Source organism: Hemicordylus capensis, chromosome 17 (genome assembly GCF_027244095.1).
Source record: "Hemicordylus capensis ecotype Gifberg chromosome 17, rHemCap1.1.pri, whole genome shotgun sequence".
NCBI classification, from domain to species: domain Eukaryota; kingdom Metazoa; phylum Chordata; class Lepidosauria; order Squamata; family Cordylidae; genus Hemicordylus; species Hemicordylus capensis.
In genome coordinates, this window is record NC_069673.1 from 5153195 (window position 1) to 5168463 (window position 15269).

Below are 15269 nucleotides of genomic sequence, written 5' to 3' on the forward strand. Positions count from 1 at the left end.
GAACTTGAGACCCTGCCTGTGAGAGGAGACCAGAGCGCCCCCCCACCCCCCCACCCCCCCCGTAGGGCAGAACTTCTCTGTAGCTCTTTCCTAAACTCGGGACCTTGGGGAGGAAAAGATCAGAGGCAGCTTTTGCTGGGATGGAAGATCAGTGTCTTCAGCTGTTCTTTGCTCCTTCTTTCATTCCTTTATGTACTGCCCATCCCAGAGTGGCTCACGGCATTTAAAAAACCAAACCATTTAAAATTTAACCAGGAACAGAAAATAAAACATTAACATAAAACTCATTTTCAGAATGTTCACTATGTCAAATTTAAAAACATAAAAACATTAAATACAAGAAGCCTCCTTTTCAGTTCCATCCTTTCTCCTGTCTTGTTTTTGTGGGGTTTGCCTGTGAGAACTTATCAGTGGGTTGCGTTAAAAATTATTATGGTCAGTTGATCTATGCATTGTCGCACGCATGGGTGTTGGGGATGGAGGGATTGATCCCTGGTGTGTTGTGGGGTGTCTGGTCCAAATTGGGTTCATTTTCTAGATGGCTTCCCCAAACTGTGTGTTGAGCGCTAGATACTTCCACAACAAGCGGGCAGTGAATTCTGAAGAGCGGCTGTGTGATAACACACTTTTGTCTTCCTCTTGCAGATAAAACTGGCAAGATCCTGACCGAGTTCTGCCAATTCTATGAGGAGCAGTATGGCGTCGCACTCTTCAACAGCGTCCGCTACGAGATCGAGGGCAGCGGAGGGCCCCAGTCGCAGCTGCTGCACCGGAAGGTTAGTATCTTATTGCGCTTCGGAGGGTTGAGTTGACTGCAGGTGGTGGTGGTGTTGAACGATACGGCGTTGAACGATACGGCGTTGAACGATACGGCGGCCAAGAAACACTAGAACCAGGGGTCACCCCATGAAATGGAAAGCCAGGAAATTTAGGCCCGACAAAAGGAAGTACTTCTTCACACAGCACGTAATTAATCAATGGAATTCTTTGCCACGGGATGTGGTGATGGCCACTCGCTTGGATGGCTTTCAAAGGGGCTTGGACAAATTCATGGAGGGCAGGTCTATCAGTGGGCTACTAGTCTGCTGGCTGTGGGTCACCTCCAGCCTCAGAGGCACGATGCTCCCCTGCAGCTGGTATTTGGAGGCAACAGCAGGAGAGAAGGCATGCTCTCAGCTCTTGCCTGTGGGTTTGCCAGCGGCACCTGGTGGGCCACTGTGTGGGACAGGATGCTGGACTGGATGTGTTGCCTTGGGCCTGATCCAGCAGGGCTCTTCTTACGTTCTTATCAAGCTCCTCACCTCCAAATACTGATCATGTGAACTGGCCTAAGGTGTGGTCTGAAGCTGAGGTAGGAATCCACGTGCTATAGGGAGGTTTCCCCCCAAAATGGTGCCTGTGTTTTGGAAACGATTATTCCATTGAGTGGAGGGAAAAATGTACGTGTGGGTGTGAGGTCACACGGAGCTGCGGTTGTGGAAGGAGGTTTAACCAACTGAAGGTCAACACCTGAAAGGATGTTTTTCAACGCTTGGATACCGTTGCTGAGGGCAGTATTACACCGATACACCGAAGCAGTATCGACACCAAAAATAATTCGTGTATCGATTGGCTGGTGTGCCGTCATTTTCCAAACCTGTTGACTGGCATTCCTTGGGTGGGTGGTGTGTCTGTCTTGTCTCGATGCTTTGCCTAGAGAACTGCTGCCAGTCAGAGTAGACGGGAGCGAGCGAGAGGGACCACTGATCTGACTCGGTCGGCAGCAGCTTCCTATATTCCTGTGCGTTACCTACACCTTTGTAAGTCTGGTTAGACGGAAGGTATTCCCAGGTGGTGGATTGCTCTCTCCAGCTACCCTCTCCTTACACACCTTCAAGTACAGAATGCAACCCTGCTAAACCATAATTGCACCTTCTCCACCCTACCCCACCTCCTCTGGGTTCTCTGCGGTGCTCCAGAACAAAGACAAACACCCATCCAGCTTGGCTCTGTTCCCAGCAGCACTATCTAAAACATGCTCCTCCCCCTGGCATTCTAACCCAAGGAAATCACCTGTCCTCTTTCGATGTTTATCTTCTTTCGGGTGTGTCTGGAGATGACATTTTTGTGTGTCTCCTCTCTTTCCTTCCCATCGGCTGATGGCTTCCTCCAGGTTTCATATGCTGCATGCGGCTAAACCCACATTCAGCGATAACCTGCTGAGCAAAAGAAGCTGCCCTATGCGGAGTCAGACCCTTCTCCAGCGAACCCAGTGTTGTCTGCACAGACTGGCAGCAGCTCTCCAAGGTTTCAGGCCGTGGTCTTTCTCAGCCCTACCTGGAGATGCTGCCAGGGATTGAACCTCTGCAAAGCAGGTGTTTTCTGGCTCTGTGACCTCATCTCTGGTTGTCACTGCTGTAGAAGGTAGAAAGCTGCTGCCTCCTGGGTCAGGCCGTTGGTCCAACCAGCTCAGTATTGCCAGCTTTGACTGGCAGCAGTTTTCCCTGGCTTTGGGCAGGCATTTTTTCTCAGTTCAACCAGCGGGCACCAGGGATTGAACTTGGGACTCTCTGATGCTAAGAAGATGCTCTACCATTGAGCCTGTGGTCCCTTTGGGAGAAGCAACCCTGGTGAGCGAAGGGATGATGCTTAGGCCAGGTTATGCAGCTCTGTCCCAAGTATAGATTTCCATCTAGGCCGTCCAGATTTCGTCTAGTCTCCGCTGCCTATAATACAAGACCGTTTCGTACAAAGTGAGGGATGGTAGATCTTCCGTGATGTGTCAATGTGCCCTTCTCAGGTTGCAGAATTCATCTTGCAGCAACAAAGACAAGCTCCTGCTGTGCATTCCTGTTGACCTGGCATAAGGGTCTGGAGGGAGGTTATCCCATCATAATGATAATAAACAAAACTGGATTTCTTAGCCACCCCATAACAAAATTGGTCTCTGGGCAGCTCACAACACCACCGCAATAAAACAGCCAATGAAAACACCTAACAAAAACAAATTACAATATAAATTGGAAAATACGACACACTTTACAACTGTAGAACATAAGAACAGACCATCGAGTCCAGCATCCTGCTTTGCACAGTGACCCACCAGATGCCTCTGGGAAGCCCTCAAGCAAGAGATAGAAGCATGCCCTCTCTCCTACTTTTACTCCCCCACAACTGGTATTTAGAAGCATCCTACCTCTGAGGCTGGTGGCCTATAGCCCTCAGCCTAGTAGGCAGTGATAGACCTGTCCTCCCTGAGTTTATTTAAACTCCTCTTAAAGCCATTCAGGTTGGTGACCGTCACCACATCTTGCGGCAGAGAATTCCAGAGGTTAATTATACGTTGTGTGAAAAAGTTCTTCCTTCTGTCAGCTCTAAACTGACAACAATAATCAATTTTGAAAAGCCTGAGTCAACAGAAAGGTCTTCACCTGACATCAAAAAGAACAAAGTGACGGCTCCGGGCAGGCCTCGCTGGGGAGGCCATTCCAAAGACGTGCCACCACCGAAAAGGCCCTCTCCCTAGTAGCCAACCGCCTTGCCTCAAGTGGCAACTAGGGCTCTTGGCTGTAAGAATAGCTGTGTTGGAGAATTGCACAGCCAGGTCTAAGATATGAGGTTGGTTCGAGGATAAGAGAGGAGTGGAGAAGAAAGAGTTTCCCTCTGCTGAAGGCCAGCTTTAGACTGGATATTTTAGCACTTGGTGAAATTATCTAAATGTATTTATGAATGTATTTATGTAATTAATTAATTAATTGACATATTTTTATACCGCCCAAAACGCATGTTCTCTGGGCGGTTTATGAGACAATAAAAACCACCAAATAAGAAGATTAAAACATTTCAACAATTAAAATTTAAAAAGTTAAAACTATTAAGACACAATTAAAACAGCATCTAATTAAAAGGGTGAACAAATGCGTCTTGACTGCCCTTTTAAAAGTTGTAAGAGATGGGGAGGCTCCTATTTCAGCAGGAAGTGTGTTCCAAAGCCTCGAGGCAGCAATGGAGAAGGCCCGTCCCCGAGTTGCCTTCTACTCAGTTGATGCAGAAGTGAGTTAAACTACTGAGTTTATGTCCAAAAAGAGCTGGAAATGTTGTGAATCCTGGAGGATGCATCATTGGAGCATCTGTGGGAAAGAGGGAGATACCTGCAGTTTCACAAACATCGAAGGAGGGAGGGACTCAAAACTGCTCCAGTGTAATTCAATGGAGTGGAATGTTCACAGACTCAGAGGGCAGTTAACAGGCAAGAGGTGGAGGAAAGAAGATTTGAATGAAAAATTCTCAGCTTGAAGAATTATCAACACAGTCAAGACCCCTTGTTCTTCTGAAAGGGAAAGCTGTCCAAAACTTCACCATCCTCAGGCACAGATTGAATCCACACATGCACAGCAGGGACATACTGCAACATTTTGTTAGGGTCCATGTTTGTTTTTACTTACTTGCTCGTGTACTGAATGTGTTTCTGTCCTGGCTTTCTGCCTTGACTAAGGCGCCCGAGATAGCCTACAAAACTCAAGCAACCCCCCATGAGTATTGTGAACTATCCTGGGAACGCTTTGTCCTCGAAGAGGCAGGCCATAATCTCATAAAACTAAAACAGTCGACATCTCAAAGGGGAAACTGAGAAATGGGTTCCCGCCACTTAGGCGTTGGTACTGGCTCTTAAATGTCATAAATTCAATAGTGCAATTCAGTAGCGTCATCCAGTCCTTTTGTTCTGTGGAAGACCTTCAGTTTCCTAACTCGGAATGGATCCGTTGGGATGAAGGGTGCTGAGGGCATTCAGAGGTCCAGGTAGCCCAGATAACCAAAATCAAACCAAATCTTTATTGTTACGGTCATTCAACCAGCAAAGGGGGAATAACCAGCCTCAATCAGAATCAGGTCGGCTTGATCTTTTTATCACGGCAATCCTGAAGGGACCATTCTTGGCTTCTTGGCCTCCGTGTCGTCATCTTCCTCCTGGCATCCGGCTTCTGGTGTCGGTCACCTTTTTCTCGCTCTCTTGCTGCGATTTGGCGGGCAGCCCGAGTGCTTAATGAAGCATTGTATATTGGAGTGTCCTTGAGTTTTTAATTTTATCCAGCGACCTCTCCAAAGAGCTCTCCAAGAGGAAAGGGACGGGAAATGCACCTGGGCCGTCACGTCCTTAGCTCGCCTCGGTGCGAATCGGTGCGGGGTGGGGGGGAGATGGCTGCGATACGGCACACCCCTGGGAGCGTCGTGAGGAAGACGCCGCTATCCTGATATGATTCCTGCCTGTCTCCTGGGAAATGGGGCAAATGTGTGTGCGAAAATGGAAAAATCGCGTTCTTCCTACCACCCCGAATGCTCTGCATGAAAATCCAGCACAAATTGCGGAGAAGGTTTTGGAACGCATCCCGTTTGGGTGAGATGAAAGCGATTGTATATCGCAGATAAGCATCAGCGGTGCCGTTCCCTGGGAGGGTGGGGTCATCTTACGAGACATCAGACAAGCTCTAGGGGCCTAGAACTGTGGATGCTCTTTCAGTGTTGATATTTACGGAGGGGAGAGAGAATTAAAAGGGCTCCGTCTCCTGGGGACATGGGCTGGCAGCCAAAACCAGGTTACTCAATAGAACAACTCAGGATTTGCTCTGGGCCTTCACAAATTTTCTTTGGATCTGGGAGCCAGCCCCCAAATCTAGGGCAGACCCTGGACAAAATTACTGGCATTCGTGATGGATGTTTCGGAGGGGAGAATTAGGCTGCTTTTTATCTCCTTTGCAAGTTACATGCCTAGAACAGAAAAATAGATTCTTTTAAATTACATAACTCTGTTTCTGAATATCCCAAGTGCAATGGCTAAATTTTTAGGTGCCATGGCTCCCTGGCGCCTGGGATTTTTCAAGCCCTGAGTTACTCTAAAGGACTACTGAATCTCAGTGGGACTTCTGTCAAGTGATTGACCACTTTCTCCCCATCTATGCCAGATTTAGGCTGTCTCCAGGTGGCATCGGAGTGCGTTCTTTGGGTCTTGGCTGTGCTGGTTTAACGGGGCTTGTCCTTGGAAGCCAGCTGCCAGTGATTCCAAAGCAGCGTGCTAAATTCCGTAGGCTGTTGTGGCACAGATTGAGAGAAATGGGTCTCGCTGAGGCCCAAATCCTCGTCGCCTGTGGAGGTTCCTCTCTGTGTGTTTGGATGACTAATTCCTCTAGGCTTACCTGTTTGTGCAGCCTGTCCCATTTGCAGGGATAGCTCACTGTGCCCCATCTCTGAATCGGACACGATTACGTCGGGACTGACGGGACAGCTCCCCGGGGTTCAGCAGGGTTTACCAGCTTCAAAGGAGATAGGGTGATGGTTGCCATTAGCTGAAGGACATGGGAAGAAGATGTGACTTTGGGGGCTATCAGTCATTGATAGACTTGTGCACCAGACATTTTTCTGGTTTCCCTTTGAAGTCAGCTAGTGGCTGTCACGGTATCTTGTGGCCGTGAGTTCCGTAGATTAATGATGTGCTGTGTGAAGAAGCACATCCTTTTATCCCCCCTGAAAGAATCCCTTGACAATCAGGTTGGGGTGGTGGGTTGTATTTTACTTTTGTTGTTGTTGGCTTGTTTTTGGAGGGGTGATGACTGTGTATTCTGGTATTATGGAGGATGGGGGAGAAAGTTCTCTGTTCACTCTTCCACAGCATATATAATTTTTATAAACGTCGATCTTGTCCCATTGGACTAGCTGGTTTCATAAAAAGGCTGGCTTATAGGGTGGTCTGCTGATGCCTCTTAGCCACGTGAACTAAATGGAGCTTCCACCTATAGGAGTAGTATACCTCCAAATTAGTCCCTGGGAACAAAAAGGGGGGAGGGGTTTGCTGGCTTCACACCCTGCTTATAACTGTGCAAATTACCTCTCTGCATGAGTCACACACTTGTATCATGTCCTTGTTTTCCTCATCTAGAAAATAGATGTTTTAGCCCCTCCTTGCAGGAAATGCGCTTACATCATCATGCAACCTTGCATAATTGCTCTGCATAATTTATTCTGCAGTTTTTGTTGCTCTGCTAATTGAATCCCTTTTTGGGGAGCCACTGGCAGTTGTGTGGGGTGCTGAATCTCCCTTCCCCATAGGCAGACTGGCATTAGACAAATTAGGGGTTCAGAGGGGATTAGACAGACAGGAGGAGGAAGAGTTTATCTGATAGCTAAATAGAGCCTCCAGGTTTAGAGGCAGTATATCTTTACTACCAGTTTGGATCCGATAGAATATTATTAGTGGCAGATTGATAGGCTGCTTTTCCACTGAAACCTTCTCAGAGTGGCTTGCAAAGAAAACAAGAATAAGAGGATGGCTCACAGTCTGAAAAAAAAGAAACCGAAGATAGACACCAGCCGCTGCCACTTGGAGGGATGCTGTGCTGGGGCTGGAGCGGGCCAGTTGCTCTCCCTTCTGCTCAGTACGACATCCCCCACTTTCAAAGGGGCTTCTTGGCCCAGTTAGCAGTTGGCTGGGGGGGGGGGTGGGATGGTGGGGTGGTTCAGGAGGAGGCTTCTGTCTGGGTGCAAGATGCTGGACGAGATGGGCTTTTGCTTTTATTCAACAGGATGGCTCTTTGGTGCTCACCTTAACTTCCTCGAGGAGGCCAAGAGGGCAATTCTGGTGCATTGAAAGAGTGACCTCTCCTCCAGACACACACCCCAATTTCAGCTTGCTGATGTGGCACCAGCTGGTTAGCAGAAGGGGGCTCACTGTTCTCGAGACAGTGTTGAAAGAGAAAAAGTGGACTAGTAACTTGCCGGGCCGGCTTCTCTGCCCGTGGTGCCTTCTTTACATTCCCCAGCGGGAACAGTAGCTCTTTTCTTGTTTGCGTTTCTTGGCGAAATCAAAGCCAGAAAGCTGCCAAAGAAAGCCTTGTTGGGTTTGTTTGTATTGTTGGCCAATTTATTCCTTTTTCCCCCTCCTTTCCAAAATAGAGGCAGTGTTCCTCCCAGCTGATCTCCGGGTCCTTCTACAGTGTAAACACCCTAAGTGCTTAATTGCAGTTCTGTCTGTCTGCCGAGGGGCGAGCGACGCCCAGACGCAGACGGGCGGGCGGGCGAATAATGTGCCGTCTGTCTCGAGCCTTTAATCTCGAGGAGTCCCCAGGCTTGGGAGACCTCGGGGGTCTCTGCGTGCCATCCAGACGGCGACCAACTTAGGCACAAGGCGGGCGGTTCCAAAGCCTCACCTGATTCATGCTGCAGAAATTTGCTGGTGGTGTGACAGAGGAGAACCAGGTTGGAGGCAGTAAGAAACCTTTCTTCTGCTCGTCTGCCACCAGAATATTTGGAAGGGCATTTCAGATGTTGCCGATAGGTCTGTTGGTCTGCCCACATGACTTGGGCCCTCCAGCGGTGGTTGGACTACAACACCCATCATCCACTGTGCCGGGGGATGATGGGGTTTGTAGTTAAAAACAAAAAACAAAACCCAAACCCCTGGAGGGCCAGAGTTGTGCAGCCTAGCTTGAGACAAAAATCTAAAAGTCATTCTAGGCCTGAGCTGAAAGTGGGCAGCGGAGAAGCTTTGGCTAGATTGTTGGACAGGCCAGGCAAAATTTGTCGTCGTTGCCAACTCAGGCCATATTGCTGATCTGGACAAAAACTGTGGCACTTTCATAGCAGCAGCAGTAGTTTTTCTGGAGCAGGGCTGCACAACTTCAGCCCTCCAGCTGTTGCTGGACTACAACTCCCATCATCCCCAGCCTCAGTGGCCAGAAGTCAGAGGTGGTGGGAGTTGTAGTCCAACATCTGCAGCAGGGCCAACATTGTGCCACGCTATTCTGACAACTGGTGGCCATCCTTTCCTCTGTATTGATCCTGGGAATGCCCAGGATTGTGTGTGGCACAGGATAGGGGGGTGGACTAGATGGCCTCCAGGGACCCCCTCTGGCACCCATTCTGCTTTTGAGCTGGTATCTTCTGCATTTTGGGGAGTGGGTAGGTGGGCGTGGTTGCTCTTTGAAGGGCTTGCTCGTGCTGCCTGACTTGACTTGGTGGCTGTGTGTCTGAAATGGTTGAAAAACGAAGGCTGCGGGTAGGTCAAAAAGACCCTTTAAAAAAAAAAGCAAAACGGACACCCAGGATCCTGGAGGGCGCTGCATGCCGCCCTTCCTCCTCTGGCCCAGGAGTGGCGCCTGCTGTGCCTCATGTGGGGAAGTGATTTAGCAGCCGGTCATGTGCTCTTGAGCCGCAGCAGAGTAGGCGACCACAACAAAACCAGCCAGAACTGCTGACGGGGCTTTTCCCTAGAGCCAGCTGGGACACGTGTGGGAGAAGAATGGAGGCCTTGCTGGGGAGCAGGTGGGCATTGCAAAATCTGTGTTTGTGTTTGGTGCCATGGAGACACTTGTCTCTCTCTCTCTCTCTCTCTCTCTCTCTCTCTCTCTCTCTCTCTCTCTCTCTCTCTCTCTCACACACACACACACACACACACACACACACACACACACACCCCTTTTGCATCTCTGCCACCGTGCACCGTCCCTTTAAGCCCAGCCTAGGCCAGGCCGGCTCAATTTAGACACACACACCCCCAGCTGTTTTGGCTCTGCAACTCCCATGATCCCCAGCCACAGTAGCCCGTAGCCAGAGATTATGAGAGTCGTAGGCCATCACGTCTCACATGGAGTCAGGCTCTGGATCCATCTTGCTCTGTGCTGTCTGCAGCCTGGGGCAGTCACCGAAAAGGCCCCGTCCTGTATGCTTGGACCAGCCGGCTTGGACCAACGTGGGGTGTGTGTGGAGAGCCGGTCTTGCAGCGGCAAGTATTAATTGTCGCCTTTGCTAAGCAGGGTCTGCCCTGGTTTGCATTTGAAGGGGACAATTAATACTGTGTGAGCCCTGCTCGATCTTCCCCTTAGGGGATGGGGCCGCTCTGGGAAGAGCAGCTAGGTCCCAAGTCCCCTCCCTGGCATCAGCCCCCATAGCCTTGGAGAAGCCACTGCCGGTCAGTGTAGACAACACTTAGCTAGATGGCCCAAGGGCCTGACTCAGTCAAAGGCAGCTTCCTCTATTCCTCGGTGGCAGGTACCTGGAGTAGTATCCACCTGGCTCAGCTCGTCAGGTGGGTAGATTCAGCTGGGAGTTGGCAGCTGTTCAGATCCCTGTTAGATGTAGCTCAGCCCGAATCTTCTCGTGCTGTGAGTGGAGCTGGGGTACTTCCGTTCAGAAGATCATGTCGTAGAGAAGGATGCCGCGCATGTGTTTGAGGTCTCCCCTGTTTTTGGCAGCAACCGGCGTTCTGGTTTGGAGACCTTCAATCAGTTCTCAGATCCTACGTTGCTTCTTCTTTTTAAGTACCAACATGAGCTTGCCGGATACGGTTAATTCAAAGAACGTTGATTAGCAAACTGCCCTGGATTTGATTAGCCTTCTCCTGGCCAGGAAAGGCACACATCCTGCGTGGGGCTGAATCATCTTTAAGTTAAAAGCACAGACCCACGGAGGGGAATCTGGGAGAGAAATACCTCTGCTGTCGTTAGCAACGTTTCCAGGAATTTTCAGTCTCGGTAATTTTGCCAGAACAATGGTGAAGCCAGAGGGTAATATCTTGTGTTTAAAAACTGAGCAAACCAGTCGGAGGGCCTGAAGGCTTTTCCAAGTCCACGTCTGAACTAGAGAGTTAAATATGGATGACCTGGAAACAGATCCCCAATGGTTTGACTCCCATTTTAACATGGCTGTGTTTCTAACCCAGAGGTTGATAGTTTCATCTGGGGCTGGTGCCAGTTCTACGCTGAGGTTAATTCTAGTGTCTCAGTCCTGTCTACTCCTTCTCAGCTCACAGTCACCTCTGCTAAGCAGGGTCCACCCTGGTTTGCATTTAGATGGGAGACTACATGTGGACGCTATAAGATATTCCCTCAGTAGTAGAGCATCTGCTTGGATGCACAAGATCCTAGGTTCAGTCCCTGGCGGCATCTCCAGGGAAAGATTCCTGCATGAAACATTAGAAGGCTGCTGCCAGTCAGTGTAGACAACACTGGGCTAGATGAACCAGTGGTCTAACTCAGTTGGCAGCAGCTTCCTAGGGAATGGGGCCATAGCTCAGTGGCAGAGCATCTGCTTTGCATGCAGACGGTTCCCGGTTCAGTCCCTGGCGGCATCTCCAGGTAGGGCTGGGAAAGACTCCCGCCTTAAAACCTCGGGGGGAGCTGCTGCCAGTCAGTGTACACAATGTTGCGCTAGATGGACCAAGGGTCTGACTCGGTGCAAGGCAGCTTCCTATGGTGCTGGTGGAGAAGTTGCCTTTTGCCGCCTTCTTGACTTCCCCAAACGGCCCGATGAGTTAGGGCAGCTTGAGGTCTCCCAAACTGGCAAAAACTAGCCATGCGTCCCTGACAAGATGGGCAGATGGGGAAATGTTTCTGGCTGCAGCCGGCTGAGGAATGGCCGTGAGAGTGGAGCGGTCATGTCCCTGTCCTGATCTAGAGCCCCGTCCTGTCTCTGCGCTCTTGAGCTGTCGATCCGAGAGCCGTCGATCCGAGAACCACCAGCCCCGTCTCGGGCACAGGATCGATCCCCTTTAATTCCGAGAGGCGCATAAACAGCCAGAGGTGCGTCTTAATTGGTGTCCTTGTGCTCTGTCTCCTTGGGGTATTTGTTTGCCGTGGGGCACCCGGGGCAAATAAACAGCCGGGCTGTAATCAGCAGCCTTGTGCTTCAGGCTGGCCTTGGCGACGAGGAGGTTGGCTATTCCCCGCTTATTACCGGGTGGTGGCTGGACCCGAACACAAACATTCCCACTTGTTTGCACTCGCGGACGCACACCAGACTTGTGTCGGAGGGCTGGGAGACCATCATCCGGCTTTCCGCTGCTGCCGTGTGTGGTTTTGTGTGTGTCTTTTTAATGCATACACAAGCGTGCAGGAAACGGCTGGCTCAGACGAATGCTGACTACCCAATTGCCCTTGGTTTGGCTAGCGTACTCCTGAGCAAGAAAGCCGCACATCCTGCAGGGGGGCTGAATGATCAAAACCACAGATCTGACTTTGCGGGGAGCATCTCTGCCAGCGTCGGTGACTCGGGTTTTCAGTGGGTTTCGGGGGAGTTTCAACTTGTCAGTCATTTTGCCAGAACAGTGGAGAAGCTGGAGGGTACGCTCCGCTTTGGTTTAAAAACTGAGCCAAACGGTCCTGTTGGCGCACTGAGTGTGTATCTATAAATAATGTCCCATCAGATAGAAAGGTAGCGTGTCAGAGAGAGAGAGTGCTCCCATGATGGAATAGCTATGGCGATGGATACGCCATAGATAGACAGATATAGCTTAAGTTGACTGTTCTTGTTCAAGACCAGAGAACAGTAACGAGCTCAGTTCAATCAACAACAAAAATACAAACACATAGAAAAATATTTATTTACCTTTTTTTTAAAATACCGCCTGATATGTCTCTCTCCAGGCGGTGATCAGCGTGCCTGGAAAGGATTCTTGTTCAGCCTTCTCCCCAGTATGCTAATTTTCTAGATTCAGGGATTTGGGGGATGAAAGAACGTACGAATGTGTGTGTGTATGTGTTCACATGCATATGCATGCACGCGCATGCGTGTGCGCGCACACACACACACACAAAATGGCTTGCCGTTTGCAAGCATATTAATGTCTTACGTTGCTGTGACTCTTGTCTTTTCCTAGTTCTGTGAGGTCTCATGATCCATCGTGTCGAATGGGAGCTCCTGCGTTTTCCGGGACATTAATGCATTCCCTGGCGTGTGGGTGTGTGTTTGTATGTGTGGATTTCCCTCCCCACCCACCCCAATAGTCTGGGCAAGGTCTGGAACCTGCCTGCAGGAAAGGGCTTCTGTGGTTTGCTCGAGGGTGTTTCCCGTCAGTGCTTGAGTTTGGAGTTGGCAAAGCATCTCCTCATCTTGCTGTGGTTCTACTGAATCCCTAGCTTTTTGAGGGGGTCATTCCCCATGCCTTCCCATGGGAGACATCTTTTGGGGTTTGGGGTTTGGGGGGTGGTCTGAGCAAGGTCTAGAACCTCCCAAGAAAACGGCATGTTTCTGTCTTCTGTGATCCTATTTCGTACTTTGGACTAAAGCGATGCCTCTGATTAAACCCAACGGCAAATTCTTGTTGTAAATCGACATTAGGCCTAATCTTCAGGGCCATCCTGGGGAGAGGCATTCTCTCCTGTGTGGTGGTGAAGGGGGAATGCCTCTTCTCCGGTGATGCTTGCTGAAGTGGAGCATATAAAGGAAAGTGCATTTTGCCTCCTTGAGACCCACTGGCTTTCCCCGCTGCATACAGCTAGCAAGGGCGCATAGGACCTCAGCTAATCTCACACTTTCCTCTTAACTTGCGAGTGTTCTGTTTTTGGAACAACAGGAACAACGCGGCTCAGGAGTTCTGCTTGTGATCCCTGCGAGAAGGGTGTGTGTGAGTAGGCTGGTTCCTCTTTCAAGCCAGCCCAGGAAGTGAGTTCCACTGACGCATCAGGAGGTCTGGCTGAGCCTCGCTGGAATTGCTAAAGGCTTTCTTGACAAAAGAGAACTGCTGAGGGGTGGGGGAACAGAGACACGGGAGGTAATGAAATTCTGGTGAAGGCAGAAACAGGCCATCATCCGCTGAAATTACTGGGTGGCATTAAACAGCAGCACTTTACACAGCACAGCCTGTGGAACTCATTGCCACTGGATAGAATGATGAATGGATAGCATCACATGTACGATCCTACTTAGGTAATCATGTGTGTGATTTATACATATGCATTATATGCCTTTGATCACATGGCAAGCTTTTAAAATGATGAAGGAGATACCTCTTCTGAATAAGTAAATAAAAATAGAGAGCCATGTGTTTGCACAGAGTATTCAAGTATGGACATCTGAAGTGTTGAAGAGTACTGTACATGCATCATTGCAAGGGCCTTATTGGGGTAGATCAGGGTAAGGGCGATTCTTGGCTAGGATCCCTTATGAGCTATCCATCTCTGGTGGGCGTTGTTTGCCTGTAATCTTAATTCAGCTTTAGCCGCTAAACCATTAATTCTATGCCAGAGACCTAAAAGAAACCGAGTTGGTGGTTCTTCTGTTTGTTTTTAAAACACCTTGTAAATATTTTTTTCAACGATTTACCTTGTGAATCATTTAAAAAAAACAAAAACCTGAATGGGGAACAGTCATCAACAAAGCCAACTGGCTCTGTTGTGTGTGCATCATGTGCTAATAACAACTTGCAGTTGGTTCTTAGACTATTAAACAACTACTGTCACACCTCCATCATCCTCGGAACTGCATTCCTTGCTCAAAATGTCTTCGTGTTTGCCTCGCTTGGAAAGTGGGCCTTCAAGAAACTTCACTTCAGATTCCCTCGCCTTGGTTTGAAATTTGAATTTAGAAGCCACTTTTGCCTAATGGCCTCACGGCAGCATACATGATAAATAATAATCATGATTATGATAATAATTATGATAATAAGCTTACGCTTTAGCTGCTTGAATGGGTTAACCCCTGCTCCCCCACAACTCCATAGATGAAGAACAGAAGTTAAAAGAGGAGTGAATCCATCATTGTTTCTAAATTGTGTTAATGTTCTAATTTCTGGTGTTGGATTGTAAGCCACCCAAATACATGAGTTTTGGGTGGTATATAAATGTGCGTGCTGGCTAGCTAGCTAAATAAATAAGAAAGAGGGGTAGCTTTTTCTGACCACCTTTTCCCCTCTCGTAGGATTGTCCTTGTTTTAATAAATCTCATTTTTAGAAGAAGAATCCTCTACCTCTCTCACATGGGAGGGAATGCCTAAGAGAGTGTAATTAAATTGGGGGGTGGAGGAATCTGCACCCTGATTAATCAGGGACACCTTCTTGGCTTTTCTAACCACATCTTTTGCTCTTTTTCTAAGATGGTGACTACTTTTCTCATTTATGAACTCACATCTTAGAAAAAGAACCCCATCTTCTATATCAGTTAGAAGAGACTGCGACTTTTGTGGGGGAGGCAGGAGGGAATATGTACCCTGATTAATCAGGGACATCTTCCTGGCTTTTCTGATCACCTCTCTTGCTCTCTTCTAAGATGGTGCTTGCGCTTAACAACCTTATGAACTCTCAGCTTAGAATAAGAATCTCCCCCTTTTGCTACCTAGGTGGGAATGTCTACCAGAGTGCAGCTTATTTGGAGGCAGGGCGGAATCTGCACCCTGATTAATCAGAGACACCTTAATCCATTGAAGGATTTTTGATAGATTAAATTGCACTCACTAATTGATACCGCAGCCCTGCAGTTTAATATGATCAGGGATGGGTTTCATGGAGCTGTGTTGTGAGATGCATCTG

At 48.9% G+C, this 15269-nt stretch overlaps 1 protein-coding gene across 1 annotated transcript in view; it reads left to right on the forward strand.

The window, feature by feature from the left end:
• The window catches only part of NIBAN2 (niban apoptosis regulator 2), a 70963-nt gene that overhangs the window by 32363 nt on the left and 23331 nt on the right, over positions 1-15269 (forward strand). Inside the window, exon 2 of the mRNA XM_053281866.1 lies at positions 646-776. Coding sequence (XP_053137841.1) covers positions 646-776 — 131 coding nt within the window. The remainder of the gene's footprint in view (positions 1-645; positions 777-15269) is intronic.